The sequence below is a fragment of the Merops nubicus genome, unplaced genomic scaffold (genome assembly GCF_000691845.1).
Source record: "Merops nubicus isolate BGI_N331 unplaced genomic scaffold, ASM69184v1 scaffold7443, whole genome shotgun sequence".
Classification (NCBI taxonomy): domain Eukaryota; kingdom Metazoa; phylum Chordata; class Aves; order Coraciiformes; family Meropidae; genus Merops; species Merops nubicus.
Genome location: NW_008599498.1, coordinates 10,441 through 28,229, shown reverse-complemented (window position 1 = coordinate 28,229; position 17,789 = coordinate 10,441). Strand labels below are relative to the sequence as shown.

The window sequence follows — 17,789 nt, the reverse complement described above, 5'->3', positions numbered from 1 at the left end:
GCAGGAATGTCATCAGAAGATGTTTCTAGGTAGTTTTTCAAACTTATTGCAGTGCACATGTGTCTGCTTACAAAGGTTAAATACAGAGAACACAATATATGCACATATGTGCATGGTATCTATGCATGTATATACAGGACGTGCAAACTGTCCATTAAATGCATACAGCTCCTGTGATCTTCCATAAGAACAGCTCTCAATCCCTCATTCTTCCAGTGTACATTTCAACTGTAGGACATGCATAGGAAGATATCTTTTGGAGAACATAAGAAACATGGACTGTCCAGTATTTAGGGACTTTGTGATTTCATATCTAGAGAAACAGCTGGGACACAGATTTCTGGATTTACACTTGGTTACTGTAAACAGTCCGATTCCAGTAGTTTTCATTTAGGAGCAAAACAGAAGGGAAGGTGTTTATTTTTGTCTTAAAATAAATCAGAGCTGGGACACTCACCTATGACACAGAATGGTTTCCTTGCAAAGCGGAGTCTTCCTTGCCATCCTCGATACCGACAACAGCATCCAGCAGACCAGATACGAATAATAAATTCCAAACCAAAGACAACAATCATGACAAATTCCTGGAAAGGACAAATAAGAAAAATGCCTGTTGCAGGTAACCAACACGGAAGCATAGAGAAACTTATGACTACTCTGTGGGTGTAGCAATCCACCTTGAGCATCTGAAGATCCCAAGCCGAACTTGGGATCATGCTTCCCAGGATGGCTACACATTTACACACAGAACACTGTCTCCATAGCTTTCTAGTGAATAGTCTAAGTCTAATCTGAATAATATTAAGTATCTGCTAAATTTGGCCACTAAATATGAAACTCTGAAGTACTGAATCATACATAAAAATACCAAAGCAAAATACTTGGTGACTGTGGATATGGAGAATTAGACCACAGTTAATTTAGTAGTTACGGTTATAGTTATGGTGGAGGCCCCATCCCTGGAAACATTGAAGATGAGGCTAGATGAACCTTTGAGTAGCTTGATCTAATTTGAGATGTCCCTGCTTATGGTGGGGGGCTCGGACTAGATGACCTTTGGAGGTCCCTTCCAGCCCAGACATTCTATGATTCTATGATATATCCACATCCATAAAATTAGTTCTTAGTTTGAAGGCTGACTGGTTTGGTAGATGTATTCTCATTGTAGCAATATACAGATGAAGTCACTGAGATGATGCAGAAGCATTTAGGAAATCAATTTGTTTAGGTTAAGATACATGCAAGTGTAATTACATATGATGGGTATGTAATTGTTTGTGAGACAGTAAATTAATGCTCACACTAGGCATAACTTTCCCTGGACAACTTGTGAATGAAACCATTTAAAAATCTCGCCTTGCTTGTCTGTCTTCCTTTTATTTCATATTGGAATCTTCTTTAAGACTGTCCATTTTAATAACATCAACCTGTATTTATGCAATTTTTATTGGAATACATTTTTAAAGTACAACAGTGACTCCAGCCAAGTTGCAGCAATAGAGCTTAGAGCACAATTCAGCTTCATATCTTAAGGAAATCTGAATCTCTATAATACACAGTGATATAGTACATACACACTGATATGGAATTGTAAACTTAGATACTCTTCTGGAATACCATCATAAAGTTATGGGTTTTGAAATTATAAAATAAAAATTTGTGTGTTTGCCAAAAGAAGCAGAAGAACACTTGAAGGAGATTCTTAAACAGTTCATCAAGAAGAATAGGATGGAAGGTGTATTTTATTTGTCAGCTGAATATGTTTCCATGTCCAGGAGAAAGCTGTTACTTGTCAGCCAATTAATTTGTTATTCCTGCAGGATAAGGACTAGTGTGGTACTGGTAAGAAAGCACTGCAAATGAATTAAAAAAAGGGGTATTTGCAAGGGTAGGGCTGATCCAGTATTGACTTTTTCCCAATCAATACTTTGCATGTTTTTAGGCTACGACACCCTACAAGCCAATAAGGCTGTATATATCACATATATCAACTAAGGCATTAATTTAGCTGAACAAATGGCATCATTAATATTGTGTCATGTGATGGTGCTTTAATAGCTTATGATTAGTGGCAGCATGTTCAAACACTGTGAATCTAATTTGCTTTTGCTGTCATAGAACAATTTGAAAACAGAGTATTCCTTCTTAAAATATGTCAGCTTCTATAACTACACTGCATAGACTGTTTACAGTCTTCTCCAGTGTGTTCATTTCCAGTTTTGTAAATCCTACCTTCAATGCCTAAATCACAAAAGCAGGATGAGATCTCTCTGTTAAAATGTGGCTAAAAAACAAGTAACTTTTTTTTTTTTTTTTTAGAAAAGAACATATAGAAAAATTAGTGTAATTGTTTAAGGTTTTCTTTTAATTCCATGGATAGAGTTATTGCATAGATTCAGAAAGGATTATGTGCAAAATTGAAAAAGTTCTTGTCATAGTAACAATAATTCTTCATAGTTGACCACCATTTGATACATTTCCTTGTAGGAAATTCTGTGTAGGCCAAGAATAAAATGTATGAGAAGCCAGCTGGAAAAAAGGAAGAATATATATTTTATTTATTTAACTATCACTTTTTTAGTGGTAGTTAAATCGTGAATTGTCAAATCCGGTATACACATCGTTAGATGATGTATCTGAATTTATGGCAGTCGATGGCAGACATCCCGGCCATTTGACATCTGATCCTCCTGATGAACTTTCTTCTTTGGGGCAGGGGTATGAGATTCTGAAGGACAGGAGGCCAGCAAAGTATGAAACATTCTTTGCTTCCAATAAAATAATTTTCTTGTCTATCGTACTCTAGACCCCACTAAGGCCTTTGATGGAGAACTGGTAAGAACAGAAAGTGCTTAACGATTCTGGAGGGACTAGTCTGTAGCTTCAGTTCAGTTAAATTAAAATCACAAAACCGTGGGTAGAAGTTGGAATGAGGTAATTTTTTTTCAGTAGTTTACTACTCTGGTTCGTATTTAGTGCCATGCAGTTTCATATTCATCATCTGTACTGCCATTAGCAATTACTACTTGCTATGCTTGCTCAGTTATACAAAGATGAGAAAAGTCATTGTGTGCTGAAAGCACATTTTTGAGAGTCACTTGTGCTACATGGTGTACTCCTGTCAGAGGCAGAAATCCTATTTATCTCTCACACATATACATGTACTACGAAGAGAAACTTCATGGTGATATATCTATTCTGAGAGAGAAAAAGAACAAAAGGATGTTTTTTCAATTTTCTTTTCTTCTGGACGGTGAGGTAAATGTATAAGACTGTTCTTGCAGAAACAATGCAAAGTATCTTTCTTCATTCCTTCAGAAAAACAGCTACCATTTCTAGCATTATGAATTTATGCATGGTGATATTCTCCCAAAATAACTGAACATTCTGCTACTTAAGTAAATTTTAACAACAGCTGCTGTAGTTAATAGTAAGTCACCTCAAATAAAGTAAATATGTCTCTGTGCACTGGAATGCCAAAAGAACTCCAGATTTTATAAATATTATATATGATTTTCTTCCATGTATAGAAAATATTTGGAAGTTTAAAAATACAGTATAAGCTTTATTAACAAAAAAGACACTGAATAAAATAGAGGTGGGGTTTCGCACTTATTTTTGCACTTTCTGAAACAGGGATGTTTCAAAATTATCTTTATATCCTGGTCACTGCTAATTCTTCAAAGAACAACTGATTTTGAAGGGAATACATATCATTATGAATAAAGTCTAAAGGAAAAGGATTTCTTAGGAGATGTGAATGCATTGAAACAGAACTGTCCATAGTAGTATATATGTCAGTATTGTTGTATTTTGGACTGGTCCAGGTTGAAACTAGAGAGAAAAAAAAACACACACACACCCCACTGTGAAAAAAAGTAATGTTTTAGTAATCAGTGCACTCAGCCACAATGTAGAGTCAAATCCTTGTCAAGGTTAATGCAGGCCAGTGAATGACATAATTATTTTTCCTATAGCAGCTGCACAGTCTTGAAGTTCTGTTTTTTCCATGGACAAAAATTGGAAGGATACATCTCAAACAAGATCAGGCCCTTTTTTTTTAAAAAAAATCATTTGGAATAGCTTATTACAAAATTAAGAATAATTCTAGGCTTTTAAATAACTTAGTTTTAGTTCATTATCAATTGAAACAGAAAATCAGAACATAGTTGGAAAGGCAGGTGACATAAATTACTAGTCCTTATAGGATTTGTAGACTTGCTGTAGGTATGATGCATTCTAGGTATCTTTGTTCTACATATAACATGATGGAACCTTGTTTATTTTGGATTACTTACGGAATATGAATAACATTTACATCAGAATGGGAAAATCTTTCACTGTTGATAAACCTGTCTTCCTTCAAAATTCAGCAGGGCTGTGTTTGAACTGATGAGCAAGTTTAGATTTACCGGAAACCTAACCCCTCCCTTCCAAGGTAGAGCAGGGATGCCTTGGCCTTTGTCATTTCCCTTTCCCCTATCTTGTCATACTTTTCCAGTCACAGTTGAATCTGGTCTTGCACCACAATTACCACAATCTGTAACTTTTTTAGCTATTTAAGCTCATAGTTAGCCCCCCTCAGTAACTGATACAGCAGATGCATTGGTCTTTCTTCCTTCTCAAACCACAGTTCACCCAGACTGAAGCACTTTTCATTCTGAAATGCTTCTGCATATGTAGCTCCAGTTGTCACAGGGAACTGCATATGCCAGAGAAGCAAGGCTGAAACATGCGGGCTTAAAAGATTCAGTAGCTTTGGGCATAAGGAACACAGGTGCCAGTGTGCTCCTGAAGTTTTTTTACATCTGTGTCTACCTTGGTTGCTCCGCCACTTCAGAGATGAGGGTCATAAAAATGGCAGGAAAGGAAAATAACAGGTCATCCAGAGCAAGGTTTCCATTAACAAAAGGTCCTGGAGGACTCTAATGAACAGGGTTGATAATTAATTAAATCAAGCATACGTGGTATAATCTGGCTACAATGAGCAAATTTTTTTTTATTTTTTTTTTTTCCTAATTAGGATACAAGTGATGATTTGTTGAAATTGACTACATTAATATGCTTCTCAGGTAGTTTTAATGATAAGAATTTCCCTAAGCATAACATTATAGCAGTAAAAAGTGGTTTTCATCATAGCTTTCTTGTTCATTAACATAACTGCTTATAAAGACTTTAAATTATTTGCTGCCTTGGTTGTAGACTGTCGTTTCTGGGAATTAGAGCCATTTTCAAGATGAGAAAATGACCAAAGCTGAACACTCTGTGCTGCTGTTCTAGGATTCTTCTGGTTATGTTACAATACATAAATGAGCTGAGGTTTGGGGATAAGAAATGCACCCACAAAACAATGGCTCTGCTGTTATTTTAATTATATTTCTTGTATGGAAATTGTGTTGCTAAGTATTCTAAATGCTAGTGAAATAGGATAACAGAGCTGCAGACTGATGTAAGGAGCTGCCTGCCTTGAGTTTATAGGAGAACTAGGTGGGACTACAACTGACATTGTCAGAAGCCTGGAAAATAGACTAGAACAAATCAAATTCATCCCCTGAAAAAAGCTTTAATAAGGCTAGAAGTGTTTCTACAGAAGACAACATCTCTGCAGCGTAGCTGCACTGCAGATGCTCATCTGGTGTAAATCAGCACAGCCTCACTACACTAGCACAACAGCAGGAACAGGGGGAGAAATGTCAACTGATATAGCTCAGGAAGTGTCCTCTCTTCCCTAAAAACTCATAAACAGGGAAGTCCAGTGTTTCTAAATCAGTTGGAAAAGAGGGAGAATAAACATCTTCTCATCCTTCAATTTACTGCTGACTGATTTAAGAATGTTACCAGCCGTTGAAAATCTTTTTATGGTGACATAGGAATAGTTGGTAGTATTCAAATAGCAATTATTTATTATTCATTGTCAAAGAGGATGAGACTGTTTTCTTATTCATTTAAAGCAAAAACAGCAGCTTCTGCATCCCTCTCTCAAGCAAAACAAAAACCCTCTACTGATTCAGACTACTGAGAATCAGAGTTGGGCTCTACTAGGCAGATACTGATGCTACCAGGATGTTGGGGGAAGCACAAGACTAGTTCTGTCCCAGAGAAACATGAGGAAGGTTTGAGGTTTCAATACTTATGATGCAGAAGCTGATGTAGGACTAGGGTAACTTCTGTTATACAGGCCAGTTTCCAGATGAAAAACAGCAGATATGAATATATGCATAATTTATATTTTAAAATAATAGTATAATTTGAACACATTTTTATTATTCCTAGTTTAGCATTAGAAGAGGAGAACTTTAAACAGCTAGCAAGTATATCTACATATGCATACATACACTTTAGGATCTAATGTTTTAATTCTTTCCAACTGTAGTTTAACAGTGGGAGAAGCAGCCATAAATCTGAAAACATAACTCAGAAGAGACCCTATTAGTGGCATATAAATCACAACCAGAGACTTCAGTTCAGCTCCCAGTGCAACACAATAAGCATGAAATGAAATTTATGCACCTTTTTATCATTTATCAATTTTATAATGAATGTGATAATTTTACTACGCTTGCTTTTCCAAATTATGATTGAGATTTCCCATGTTGATTCTATGTTAATAGAGGATTATTGAGAAATCAGTTCTGTGTCTTTTAATCTAATACACAGCTACCAGTCTATTGATATAGTACTAAAATCCCAGTTATATGCTTAGTTTTAATTAGCCATATGTTACATAGAACTTCTGCTATCCATCTCCCCTTTAGGCTTTTGTGTTTATTACTTGAAATGGCACCTATCAGTCACGCTTCTTTATTCACTTACAACAGAATAAAGTCCAGAATTTTTATGTCAGGTAAAACCAGTTTTGAATCAGTACAAGCAGGCACCAAAATTACATAGCTGCCATTTAATTATGTTTTTCATCATCTCTTATAGAGTGAATACAAATATTTACCGTATCAGACCCAATATGTAATTCCTAGCACTGAAACTGCACTAACCTTCCTCAGCACTCGTGAAGGAAGGACAGACACCCTTCTGCCTCCCCAGACCAGCAGACTCATCTCACACCACCACCATGGGCCAGCGCTGAGGGTCTGCTGGTGCCACAGGAAGGAGTGTCACGCAGGTGCACTGAGCAGCTCTGCTCCTGGCTGCTGGCCACCATGCTTCCCGTGAGTACCCTCTCAGCACCTGTGGGCAAACACATCCCAAAACTCTGGCTTTTGGTAGACACAGTTCTTCTAGGAAGACCCTGATGGTCATCAAACACTCTTTTTCAAATTGGGAAAATGGCAATGGGAAACAGTGACTTTGTCACTCTATGTCTATCCTGCTCCTCCTCCGACACAGCATCACCCTTAAATTTGGTGTTTTCCAGCTATTTGCATTCACTGCTTGGTGCCATATCACTGGTTATGTGTCAGGTACAGCTACACTTTTCAGAGAATTCCTGAAAGGAGGGAGTCACGAAACTCACACTATGGAATAATTTCCTGCTTTCTAAACATTTTTGTATCCTGCTTTGTGCTTGTTCACATTTTCTTTGTCTGTAGTGAGATACTAGCAGTAAATGATGTAATTTTGGTTTTAAAATTATCTGCATATCGAAAACAATGAAACTCTGTACAGCTGTACCCAGGCCTTTGCATTTCCTTTGTGGTTTCTTCATGCATTTTTTTCTGCTGTAATCATATTTCTAATGTCAGATGTTACAGGCACATGTCCCTGTAGCAACACAGCTCTCAAATCCCCCTTTTGAAGTGTTTGTGAAGAATTTGATATCTTTTGCTGTGTCCAAAAGAAATGTGGAATGGGTGTCAGAGCCAGTATGGACTCTGAATCTTTTTTTGCTCTGGCATCCCTCTTCATTTTGTATTGATGCAAGGGGTTTAGGCTAATCGTTACAGTTGATCACATGTATGTGAATTAACTGATAACATTTGACATGCCGTATAGCAGAGTGGGATGAGATTTTCATTCTTTTATTGTTTGGTCTTAGCATGTTTGGAATTGTTAAATCCTAGAGACTCCACAAATAACATTTACTGTGTTTCTATTTTTTTTTTTTTTAAAGTTCAGCAATTTCTTCTTGCAGTTTCCCAGTTCACAAAGCTCCTTCACAGAGGTTTCCTAGAAGTACATCAATCACAGAATGGCAGGGGCTTGAAGGGACCTCTGGGGATCATGTAGCCCAACCTCCCTGCCAAAGCAGGTTCACCTAGAGCAGGTTGCACAGGAAATTGTCCAGGTGGGTTTTGAAAGTCTCCAGAGAAGGAGGCCCCACAACCTCTCTGGGCAGCCTATTCTAGTGCTCTGCCACACTCACAGTAAAGAAGTTTTTCCTGATGTTGAGGTGGAGCTTCCGGTGTTACAGTTTGTGCCTACTGCCTTTGTCCTATCACTGGGCAACACTGAAAAGAGACTGGCCTTATCCTCTTGACACTCACCCTTCAGATATTTATAAACATCGGTAAGATCTCTTTTCATCCTTCTCTTCTCTAGGCTAAACAGGCCCAAGTCTCTCAGCCTTTCCTCATAAAAGAGATGTTCCAAGTCCCCTCATCATCTTTGCAGTCCTCTGTTGGACTCTTTCCAGCAGCTTCCTGTCTGTCTTGAACTGGGGAGCCCAGAGCTGGACACTGTACTCTGGATGGGGCCTCACTAGGGCAGAGTAGAGGTGCAGGAGAACCTCCCTCGACCTGCTGGTTGCATTGTTCTTAATGCACCCCAGGGCACCATTGTCCCTCTTGGCCACAAGAACACATTGCTGCCTTATGGCTAACTTGTTGTCCACCAGGACTCCCACCCAGTCCTTCTCCACAGAGCTGCTTTTCAGCAGGTCAGACCCTACCTTGTACTGGTCCATGGGGTTATTCCTCCCCAGGGGCAGGACTCTGCACTTGCCCTTGGGGAACTTCATTAGGTTCCAACTCTCCAGCCTGTCCAGGTCTCTCTGAATGACAGCACAGCCTTATGGTGTGTCAGCCACTCCTCCCAGTTTTGTATCATCAGCAAACTTGCTGAGGGTGCACTCTGTCTTTTCATCGAGGTCAGTGATGAATATGTTGACACCTGGGGAACTCTGATAGCTACAGGCCTCCAAATAGACTCTTTGCCACTGATCACAGCCCTCTGAGCTCTGTTGCTCAGCCAGTTCTCAATCCACCTCACAGTCGACTCACCTAGCCCACACTTCCTGAGCTTATCTATGAGGATGTTACGGGAGACAGTGTCAAAAGTTTACTGAAGCCAAGGTAGACAATATTGACTGCTCTCACCTCTTGTACCCAGCTGGTGACATCATCGTAGAAGGCAAACATGATTAGTCAAGCATGATTTCCTCCAGATGAATCCATGCTCACTACTCCTGATTACCTTCTTTTCCTCCACATGCTTAAAGATGACATCCAGAAGAAGCTGCTCCATCACCTTTCCTGGGATGGAGGTGAGGCTGACTAGCCTGTAATTTTCTGGGTCACGTTCTTGCTCTTTTTGAAGACTGGAGTGACAATACACATTTTGACCACTGGGAAACCTATGGGCATCTGGGATGATATACACCAAAATATTTCTGGTACCAAATATTTTCAGAAAACAGTTTTAAGAAAGTGTTTTATGACAGCTGGAAACTTTTGGCAAACTGGATTTGGAAAGTACTTTACCCAGTTTGCCAAAATCCTGCTTATGCATTTGGTTTCTTCAAGATATTAACTTCTGTCATCTAACCAAACATTTCTGTTACCTCACCAAACATTTCTGTTACTTGAACAAGTCTTTGGTGATAATATTATTATTCAATTCTTTAGGTTCAGTGAAAAAGTTGACTTAGTCCCCTCTTTACAGTCCAATAACTAGACATTGAGAACCAATATACCAAATCTTGTGTTTTACAAATTATGTGATTTTCAAGGCTTATGGACTTTTGGTCCCTTGGAAAAATAAAATAACAAACCCCTTCCACATCCTCCTGAAAACATACATATATCTTTGTGAGACACCCATTTCCTGTGATCATATCTTCATATGGTACAATCAGCCAATTCCTGTCTGGTTCAGAATTGATACCAAACTTATCCTGTCCATGACATACACCCTTTCCTTAGGCTACAAGTTTAAAATGTCCTTATTTTGCTAATTCATCTCTGTAGCTCACAGTTCGCGGTCCTGAGGACTGGACTTCACTTCAGTGTGCGTCTGTGTATTCACTATCATCTACACTTCACCTGGATTTTCATATTATAGGCATACCTGCTCTGGATCCTTACAGATATTTTTTTATATTTGTCTATATTTTGATACTTACTTCCTTGACTTCGCAGTTTTTAAATTGAATCTTGTGAACAGATGTCTTCTTTTACTCAAGGAAAGATTGTTTGAGTGTAGCAAGCTATGTCTTTGCATGCTTTGTCACATTTGTGCAAAGTGACTAAGCGGACTACAGTTTCTGTATGCTACTCAGGTGGTGGGTGTTCCCTAGGACTTCAAACAGCTTTCACATGACTGATGTTCTACCTTTTTTAGCTTTCTTTGCCTTTTGACATTTAGTAGACTTTTTTCTTACACTTTATTAATAACCATGTACTTTGGCTTTCCTCTGGAGACATATTCTGCACTTCCATTTGGAAAATCAGTATTTTCCTAAGGAGGGTCAGGTCTGAATTTCTGATAGAGAGTTTGATATCTAACCATTTTTACTGTTGCAATCTAAGCTGTTTGTTGCCTGTTTTAGGGAGGCCAGTCTTGCTCTCCATATAACAAGTTTGGATCCTTATCAAGCTCAGGCATGAAACCAATAAAATTCAATACTTCAGAGTCTAGCATAAAATATTACAAATCTACAACTATAAAACAATGTTACACTTATGACTTGGAATTGGTTTTCTATGCTATCTTGTTAGCACTTAAACTGATAAAACAAGAATGAGGACATGTCATGGAAGAACTGCTGTTGTGCAAGCAGTATAGATTTTGTCCTTAAAGGGGCTTAAGGACAGCTGGTTTGGTTCTTTAGCACAATCTGTTGGTCAGCCTAAAAGGAGATGTGCTTTTCTCTGCTCAAAGCATAATATCCCTATTAATCTGTATCCTAACTCCCCATTACTTAAAACTAATCCTGCCCATTTCCCACTCTTAATCTCAGAATCCTCCTCGAGATTCTGTATTCTCCTAGGGAAAGTAGCCCCTTGAATGGCTGGCTAAAAGGCCCTTTTCTGAATAATATAGATAGTCCCTTCCCTTTCAGAATATGTTCTCCACCTTTGAATGCTAGTCCTCCTTGTGTTAGGAATCAAAGAGAATCAGAAACTGTTCACAGTACTAGTGTCTTCTCTCCTGACTTTCTGCATATAGCGATATAACGTCATGCACAAGACAAGTCACAGCTCTTATATAGCAACTGATAACAAGAACATAAAAGAGTATAATGCACTTATTATAAAAAAAAAAAACACTAGCTTTCTTACTACAGGTCAGTCATTTTAATGTTAAAATCGCAGCAGGTCATGAGTTGTGTTGCATTTAACACAATTTTAAGACCAGCTTGTGGGTCTTCTATTTCCATCCATCTCCACTGCACTGTACCACCCACTATACATGCCCTGTTCATTCAGAGGGAATGGGAAATAATTTCTAGAATGGTATTTCATCCAGCAGACATTGATTTGTGGGAACTCCAGTGACATTAACATTGCACAGTAAATGGAAATTTCTTGTTGGAGTGTAACTGGTTGGTAGTTCTGGCTGCCTGGGAAACATTCTGGCAGCAACTCCAAAACTCCCTCTTGCCTTCTACTGCATTTGCTGTTGAATGCTGTAGTACTTGAGATAACCATTGATAGTTGTTTTCTTTATAGAAGCCTATCTTCTTGAAGTAATTAAGTTATAAGATTTTCTTCTTTGCCCTGATTTTAATCACGTGTAATAATGTTGTTTTAGTCATCTGTAGACACCAAACCCACTTAAGCTTTCCCAATAGAACTGTAGTATACTGCATTTTTTAAGTTTAAAAGAATTATTCCATTCAATGTGTGATTTTTTTTCAGTCTTCTCTTTACAGAGATTATTTCTGCTTAATGCAGAAGAATAAAAGAACAAAATGTTACTGACGATGTAATCAAGCCCAGAAATATATCAATAATTATGCCAGTGTTGAGACATCTTTACTCCGTGATGTGTTTGAACTGTATTTTATCTTCCGAACTGCTGACAATAGAATACCTCTACAGTTTTATGTGTGGTGCCATGCTCCTTTGTAATGAAGCAATTTTTAGTTTTGCTCCCCTCTCTCTCCATAGCTACAGCGTGTGCTTATTTGTTTTAAAGCTTTGTTGGTTGGTTGAGAGTGCCAACACTGCCTTATGACAGAAGAATTACAGCTTTGGGGACATCTACTGATATGTTTTCAAATAATTTAACACTTTAATTTGCATTTTTTGCCTTGTTAGACTTCCTTCTAATAACTGTTTCAGAAAGGTGCAACCAGTACTTACATTTCAATGGGGACTGTGCTCTGTTTGCACATAAAGATTATTAAGCAGTTGTAATGAGATCTGGTCCAAATTTTTATTACAATAGTCAGCTCCGATTTTATGAAGTCAGTATACACAATAAGACAGCATCAATTTAGTCAGCAAAGACATTAAATTATTTATTTTGATGAGGTAAGACTATTTTCTTTCAAAGCTAAAAGGTAGTTTATTATGACACAGTTGAATTGTTTTATGCTCATGTCATTACCTTATTATAACATTAGTGTATATGAATCCAAACAAGATGGAGAACATCAAGGCTTTGATCTTACCAACATCACATTTCCCTTCTCTTTTTCTGCCTTTGATAACATCTGTTTTGATGCTCAGCGTAATTTTTTTAGATATTTCTATGCAGAAATTTTGAAATTTTAAAACCTTGCTCTGATTTCGGGATGAAAGAAAACACCAGAAATTAGTATTTCCAGAGAAACACTGATTCTGAGTTCTGACAGGCTCTAGTGAATTTGAAAATTGATGATCCTTTAGCTCAGAGATCAGCTCATCCGTTTCTCTCTGGAGAGAGAAAACTGCAACAAAACTTCAATAACATGGGGTCTACACCCTAGCTTCTTTGTTAGACATGTATCTATAATTGAAAACTCTCAAGATAATTCAGTTTTTCCTTTTATGCATTGTTAGCTGGTCCCACAAAGCCATCCATCCGGTCCTCTGCTCAGGTATGGTGGCCTTCTATCCAAGCATTGCAAAAGGATTCAAGTTCTGTGACAATAAATCTAAACTGAAAAATGACACTTTTTTTTTTTTTGAACTGAGCACTATTGATCTCCCTTTTAAAAAATCCACTCTTCCCAGCTTTTAAATTTTGTAGCTGATCTGTGTGATCACATCTCTGTGGATGGATTCACTCTCCCAGAGCAGAGACAAATTGAGTGTGTGGTTGCCTGCTATGTGGCACCTATATCATTGTTTATCCTCATTCTACATTTCTTTTATGGGAAAATGTTAGAGAAGGAAGGAACGTTAGGAAGATCTTAATTGCTAGAAGCACTTACTAAACTCTTCTTTTGGATTCATATAAGTGACCACAGTACATGTAGAAACTAGCCTCATTTACTGCACACTGTCTACTTTTATGTCTTTGGGAGCCATTTCTTCCTGAAGAATGTATACCTAGAGTACATTTTCAGAGGCTTTTATCCTACAGGACCAAGTAGAGTTTTCTACCTCAGCCATTTTCCATAGAATAACACAAACCAGATTTGACAAAATCTGCAGAAATTAATGAGTTTTGCAGTCTCAGCATCTTGGTTAAAAATGAAAATTATGAAAAAATCTGAGTGCTTTGTCACTTGAAATAAAAATGGCATTTCTTTCCTACAGCCTCAGTTTTACTTCTAAGCCAAAAGATCTAAAATGCTCAAATACACAAACAATATTTATGCCAGGTCAAATGAAGCAATCTGATCCAAGAGTCCTTTTGGACTTCTTGATTTGCCAAATCTTTGTGGGTCAATTTAAATTATTCTGTTTATTTTCTTGAATTGACCACAAACAAACATGAGTTAAACATTTATTCACATAGTTTTAGTTGAAAATTATCCTAAAATATAGAGCGTTTTGTCCTGAGAGTGAATTGCCTCCAGTTCCAGATACATTCCTTCTTGGCTATCTTCCCCAAAAGATTTGATTTTGCCTTCCCAGTCTAAGTTTTATTTCCCTTGTGTGCACTATTTGATAAAATGCCAGCAAACATACTTGTAGGAGATCAGCAATACACCAAAGATTATTTTCTTGCTGTGTTAGTTGGATTCTTAAGCTGCTTGTGGCTTTTTTGATGTTGAAGTAGATTTTATTCTACTATCTGTCTGGGATATATCACTCCTACAACTTGAGTGCCAGAAGCTGTGTGCACAGACGAGGTTAAAGCATAATTATCATTGTATGTATAAGGAGTTTTATCTGATGCTCTTCCCCTAGTTAGGCTTATTATTTCTGGACAAAAATCTAACCAAACTAATTACTGATGTGACAATCCAACACTGTATGTAACATGTACTTAATTTATCTGTGGAACTTTCGTTTTAGGTGTAAAATTCAAATATTAAACACATTTTCTTAGACAGGTCCCCTGAGAAGTATACGTCTGGGAACATGGTAGTACTTGTGCAGATGCCAGAACTGAAGCCCTGGCTGGGTATGGTGTAGCACAGCAGGGCAGGTTTGTGCTGGCTCCACGAGCAGAGCTCAGGCATTTCTGCAGTCCAAATGAGTCCATTAGCCTCTGCTCACGCTCAGAAGCCCTCAGCTAATACTGCTTTGCTACACAATGCTTTATTTTGAGCTATTGCACACTATTGTATTTTTCTCAGAGAGTATCTAGGGTGCAGTGATTAGGAGATGTTTTCTGCTCCCTTGTAAGGCAAAGCTGGGGGAGGTAAATGAATTGACTGGTTGCAGAACAATATCCTTCTCAGCTCCTCTGGCCTTTCTAAGAAGGAGAGAAAGGTTTGCTCATTTCATCCACAGTTCCCTCCTTAACGTCTCTGTGTAATTGTGAATAGCTGCAGTTTGTCAAAAGCCACAGGTGTCAGTGCAGGCAGTAGCTCAGGTATTAAGTTGAAGGAACATTACATTAGCTTTTTAGCCAATAAACATGGCTGTAGGGGGGACCATCTGGAATAAATCTGCCAGGCAAACATTTCACAGAAACCCAGCAAGCAGCTCTACAGATTGTATTTGTGTGGTACTTCATTAGAAAATAAACTTATATCTTCCATCTCAAGCACAAAGCCAAACAGTACTAAACCAGATCTCCGGTAGTTAATTCAACGGTCTCCACTAAACGACACATTTGTAAGAGTTCTGTGAATCACTGGAAGGAAAAGGTAGCAAAAACTCTAGTGGCTGCAGTTATGTGTTGGCACAGCCAAAACAACTGCCTCTGAGTTAACGTAGAAATGTATCTTTCTCTCGGCTTGCGGCTGCAAAAACCTGCTTTGATAACATTTCTAATATCAGCTAATGATTCAGTATGCAGAGAGAGCAAATCAGGCATCAGCAAACTGGAATAAACCAGTCAGCTTTAGCCTGCTTCTGAAACTTTGTACTTTTCTATGTTTATATTTTTCTCAATTAGAGATTCACAGCAGGAGCCATAAAATTCATCATCACTTAGATTTATTCCTGCCAAGGGTTTGCTGAACACGCTAACCTATAGCATAGAAACGTTACACCAGGCTAGTATTGATGCTTTAAGGATTAACCTCCCACTCTCTTCCTCCTTTACGGCCATTTCTGTGTTCAGAGGATGCCACAGGGCATACAGTCAGAACTGTAAAGATGGACAAAGTCCACCCCTGAAGCCACAGGAGCAGAAAGTGCTGCAGTTTCCCACTGCAGACCCTGAGCAGCTCCGCTCAACTGATGGACACCTCTACAAACCCTGGCATATCAGCTAGTGGAGCTCACTGCATGCCTGCCCAGCAGTGGGAGCAAACCCAGGACTTCACAGAGCTCCTCCATATTCAGGCTCCTGGGAGAGCCATGGCAATGCACAGGGAATGTGTTTCTCAGTCAGCTGAGGAATCGGCAGTGGTAAGCGTACCAGCACAGTCAACAAATACATGGCTCACGGGAAATGCATATTTTATGTCAGAACAAATGGCATTTCTACAACCAATTTGCATGAGTACACTGGGAAACAGATTACTTGTTATAAAAGCACCTGCTACTAGAAATAGGGTATTTTCAGACTGATCGTATTTGCCTGTTTTCTCTAGCAGAAAGTTTTAGCAAGTGGTAAAGTAATTACAATAATATGACTAGTTGCAGAACATTCAAACAAACTTCCATTTGCAAAGTGTTGCTCAGATAAGTAAGTAATGGAATTAGGTACAAATGCAGGATTAAATCTGATCACTTTTAGCTAGTTTAATGCCACCTGATCTTTTCTTCAGAAAAAGAAAAAGCACTAATATGGCTATGAAGCAAAATACCTCATTTAGCACAGCTCTCCCTAACTAGCCCTGCTAAGAAACCATCAGATAGAGCAGAACACCACACATATGCACCTAGTCAGCTCTGGGTTTTCAGTTCAGGTATCTTGATGCAGTGGCAGATTATTCTGTAGAGACACAGCATACACCATATTATGCTTATTGGCCTGCTTACACCATAATTAATTAGGGAGCTGTTTTGAAGACCAAGGCTTTCAGATATATATAGTGATGACAATTAAAACACTGGCATTTGTTAACAGTTACTTCACCCCAGGCACTACCTAACGAGCCACAGTCTGCTGCATACATGGAACTGAAATAACCATGGTAACTCTGGGTATATAGAGACATTTTAATGAACATTACTGCCTATCCTCAGGCCATCACTTGCACAACTAAATGGCCCATCAAGAAGCAGCTGAATAAAGTGGCATCCATACAATGCATGAAAAATGTTAAGTACTTTTAGGGATTAAAGCCATTTATATCTACCTCAGAAGGGAAAAAGGAGAGATAAACATACTACAAAAGCACGTATTACAAAGAAATAATGAAACTACCACATCCTACTGCAGCAACTGCCGCTAAAATGTCTGTGTCTACCAATAGCTAGCATGAACTGGTATCTAAGATACCAAAATTATTTCTAATTTTCCAGATAAGTGCCTCTTACTACATACTGACTTTATAAATGGCAGCAGCAATATCAAATATCTTTCATGCTCAGTCAACACCAAACTGCCATAGAAAAACTGTCGATTATAAACCGCAGCAATTCTCAAGCAAAGAAGGGGAAGCAATACAATACTTTATTAATGCTTTCATACAATCTGACCTGTTTTTAAAGGAAAAGATGGTGGAATGCTCTATTTTATTTTTTAATCATTCTGATGAAATGTCTTGTTTCCTAAAGCATTCAGAAATTATACTATTTTCTCCATGGTGAGGGAAAGGGTTTGAGTGCATACAAAAGTATCTGTAACACTGCTTTGTATTTAGACATTTCACTTACCAAAATGAAGAGGCAACCAGAGGCAAGTTTGGTGTGTTCAGGAATAGTAGAAAACACGGACAAAATCAAGCAACCAAACACAAGAAGAAAACTGAAAAAGAAAGAATATTAATAATTGTTACTATTTTTCAGAACCTTGACCCAGTTTCTATATTGATCCTATTTCACCAACATTAATAGAAGACAATCCACTAGAGGCACATGCTTCTGAGTAGCACTGGTAGAATTAATGGAGACAAACACAAGAAAGTAGTTTTTCTTGGAAAAACGACCCAATACACACACACACACAAC

The 17,789-nt window shown here is 38.2% G+C and overlaps 1 protein-coding gene across 1 annotated transcript in view; it reads right to left on the bottom strand.

Moving 5' to 3' along the window:
• Window positions 1–17,585, bottom strand: part of KCNQ5 (potassium voltage-gated channel, KQT-like subfamily, member 5) — an 86,660-nt gene extending 69,075 nt beyond the window's left edge. Inside the window, exons 1-2 of the mRNA XM_008937394.1 lie at window positions 17,496–17,585; window positions 458–584 (exon numbers count right to left, since the gene is read on the bottom strand). Of these exons, the coding sequence (XP_008935642.1) occupies window positions 458–575 (118 nt within the window). The 5' untranslated portion in view covers window positions 576–584; window positions 17,496–17,585. The remainder of the gene's footprint in view (window positions 1–457; window positions 585–17,495) is intronic.
• Between the last annotated feature and the right edge of the window lie 204 nt (window positions 17,586–17,789).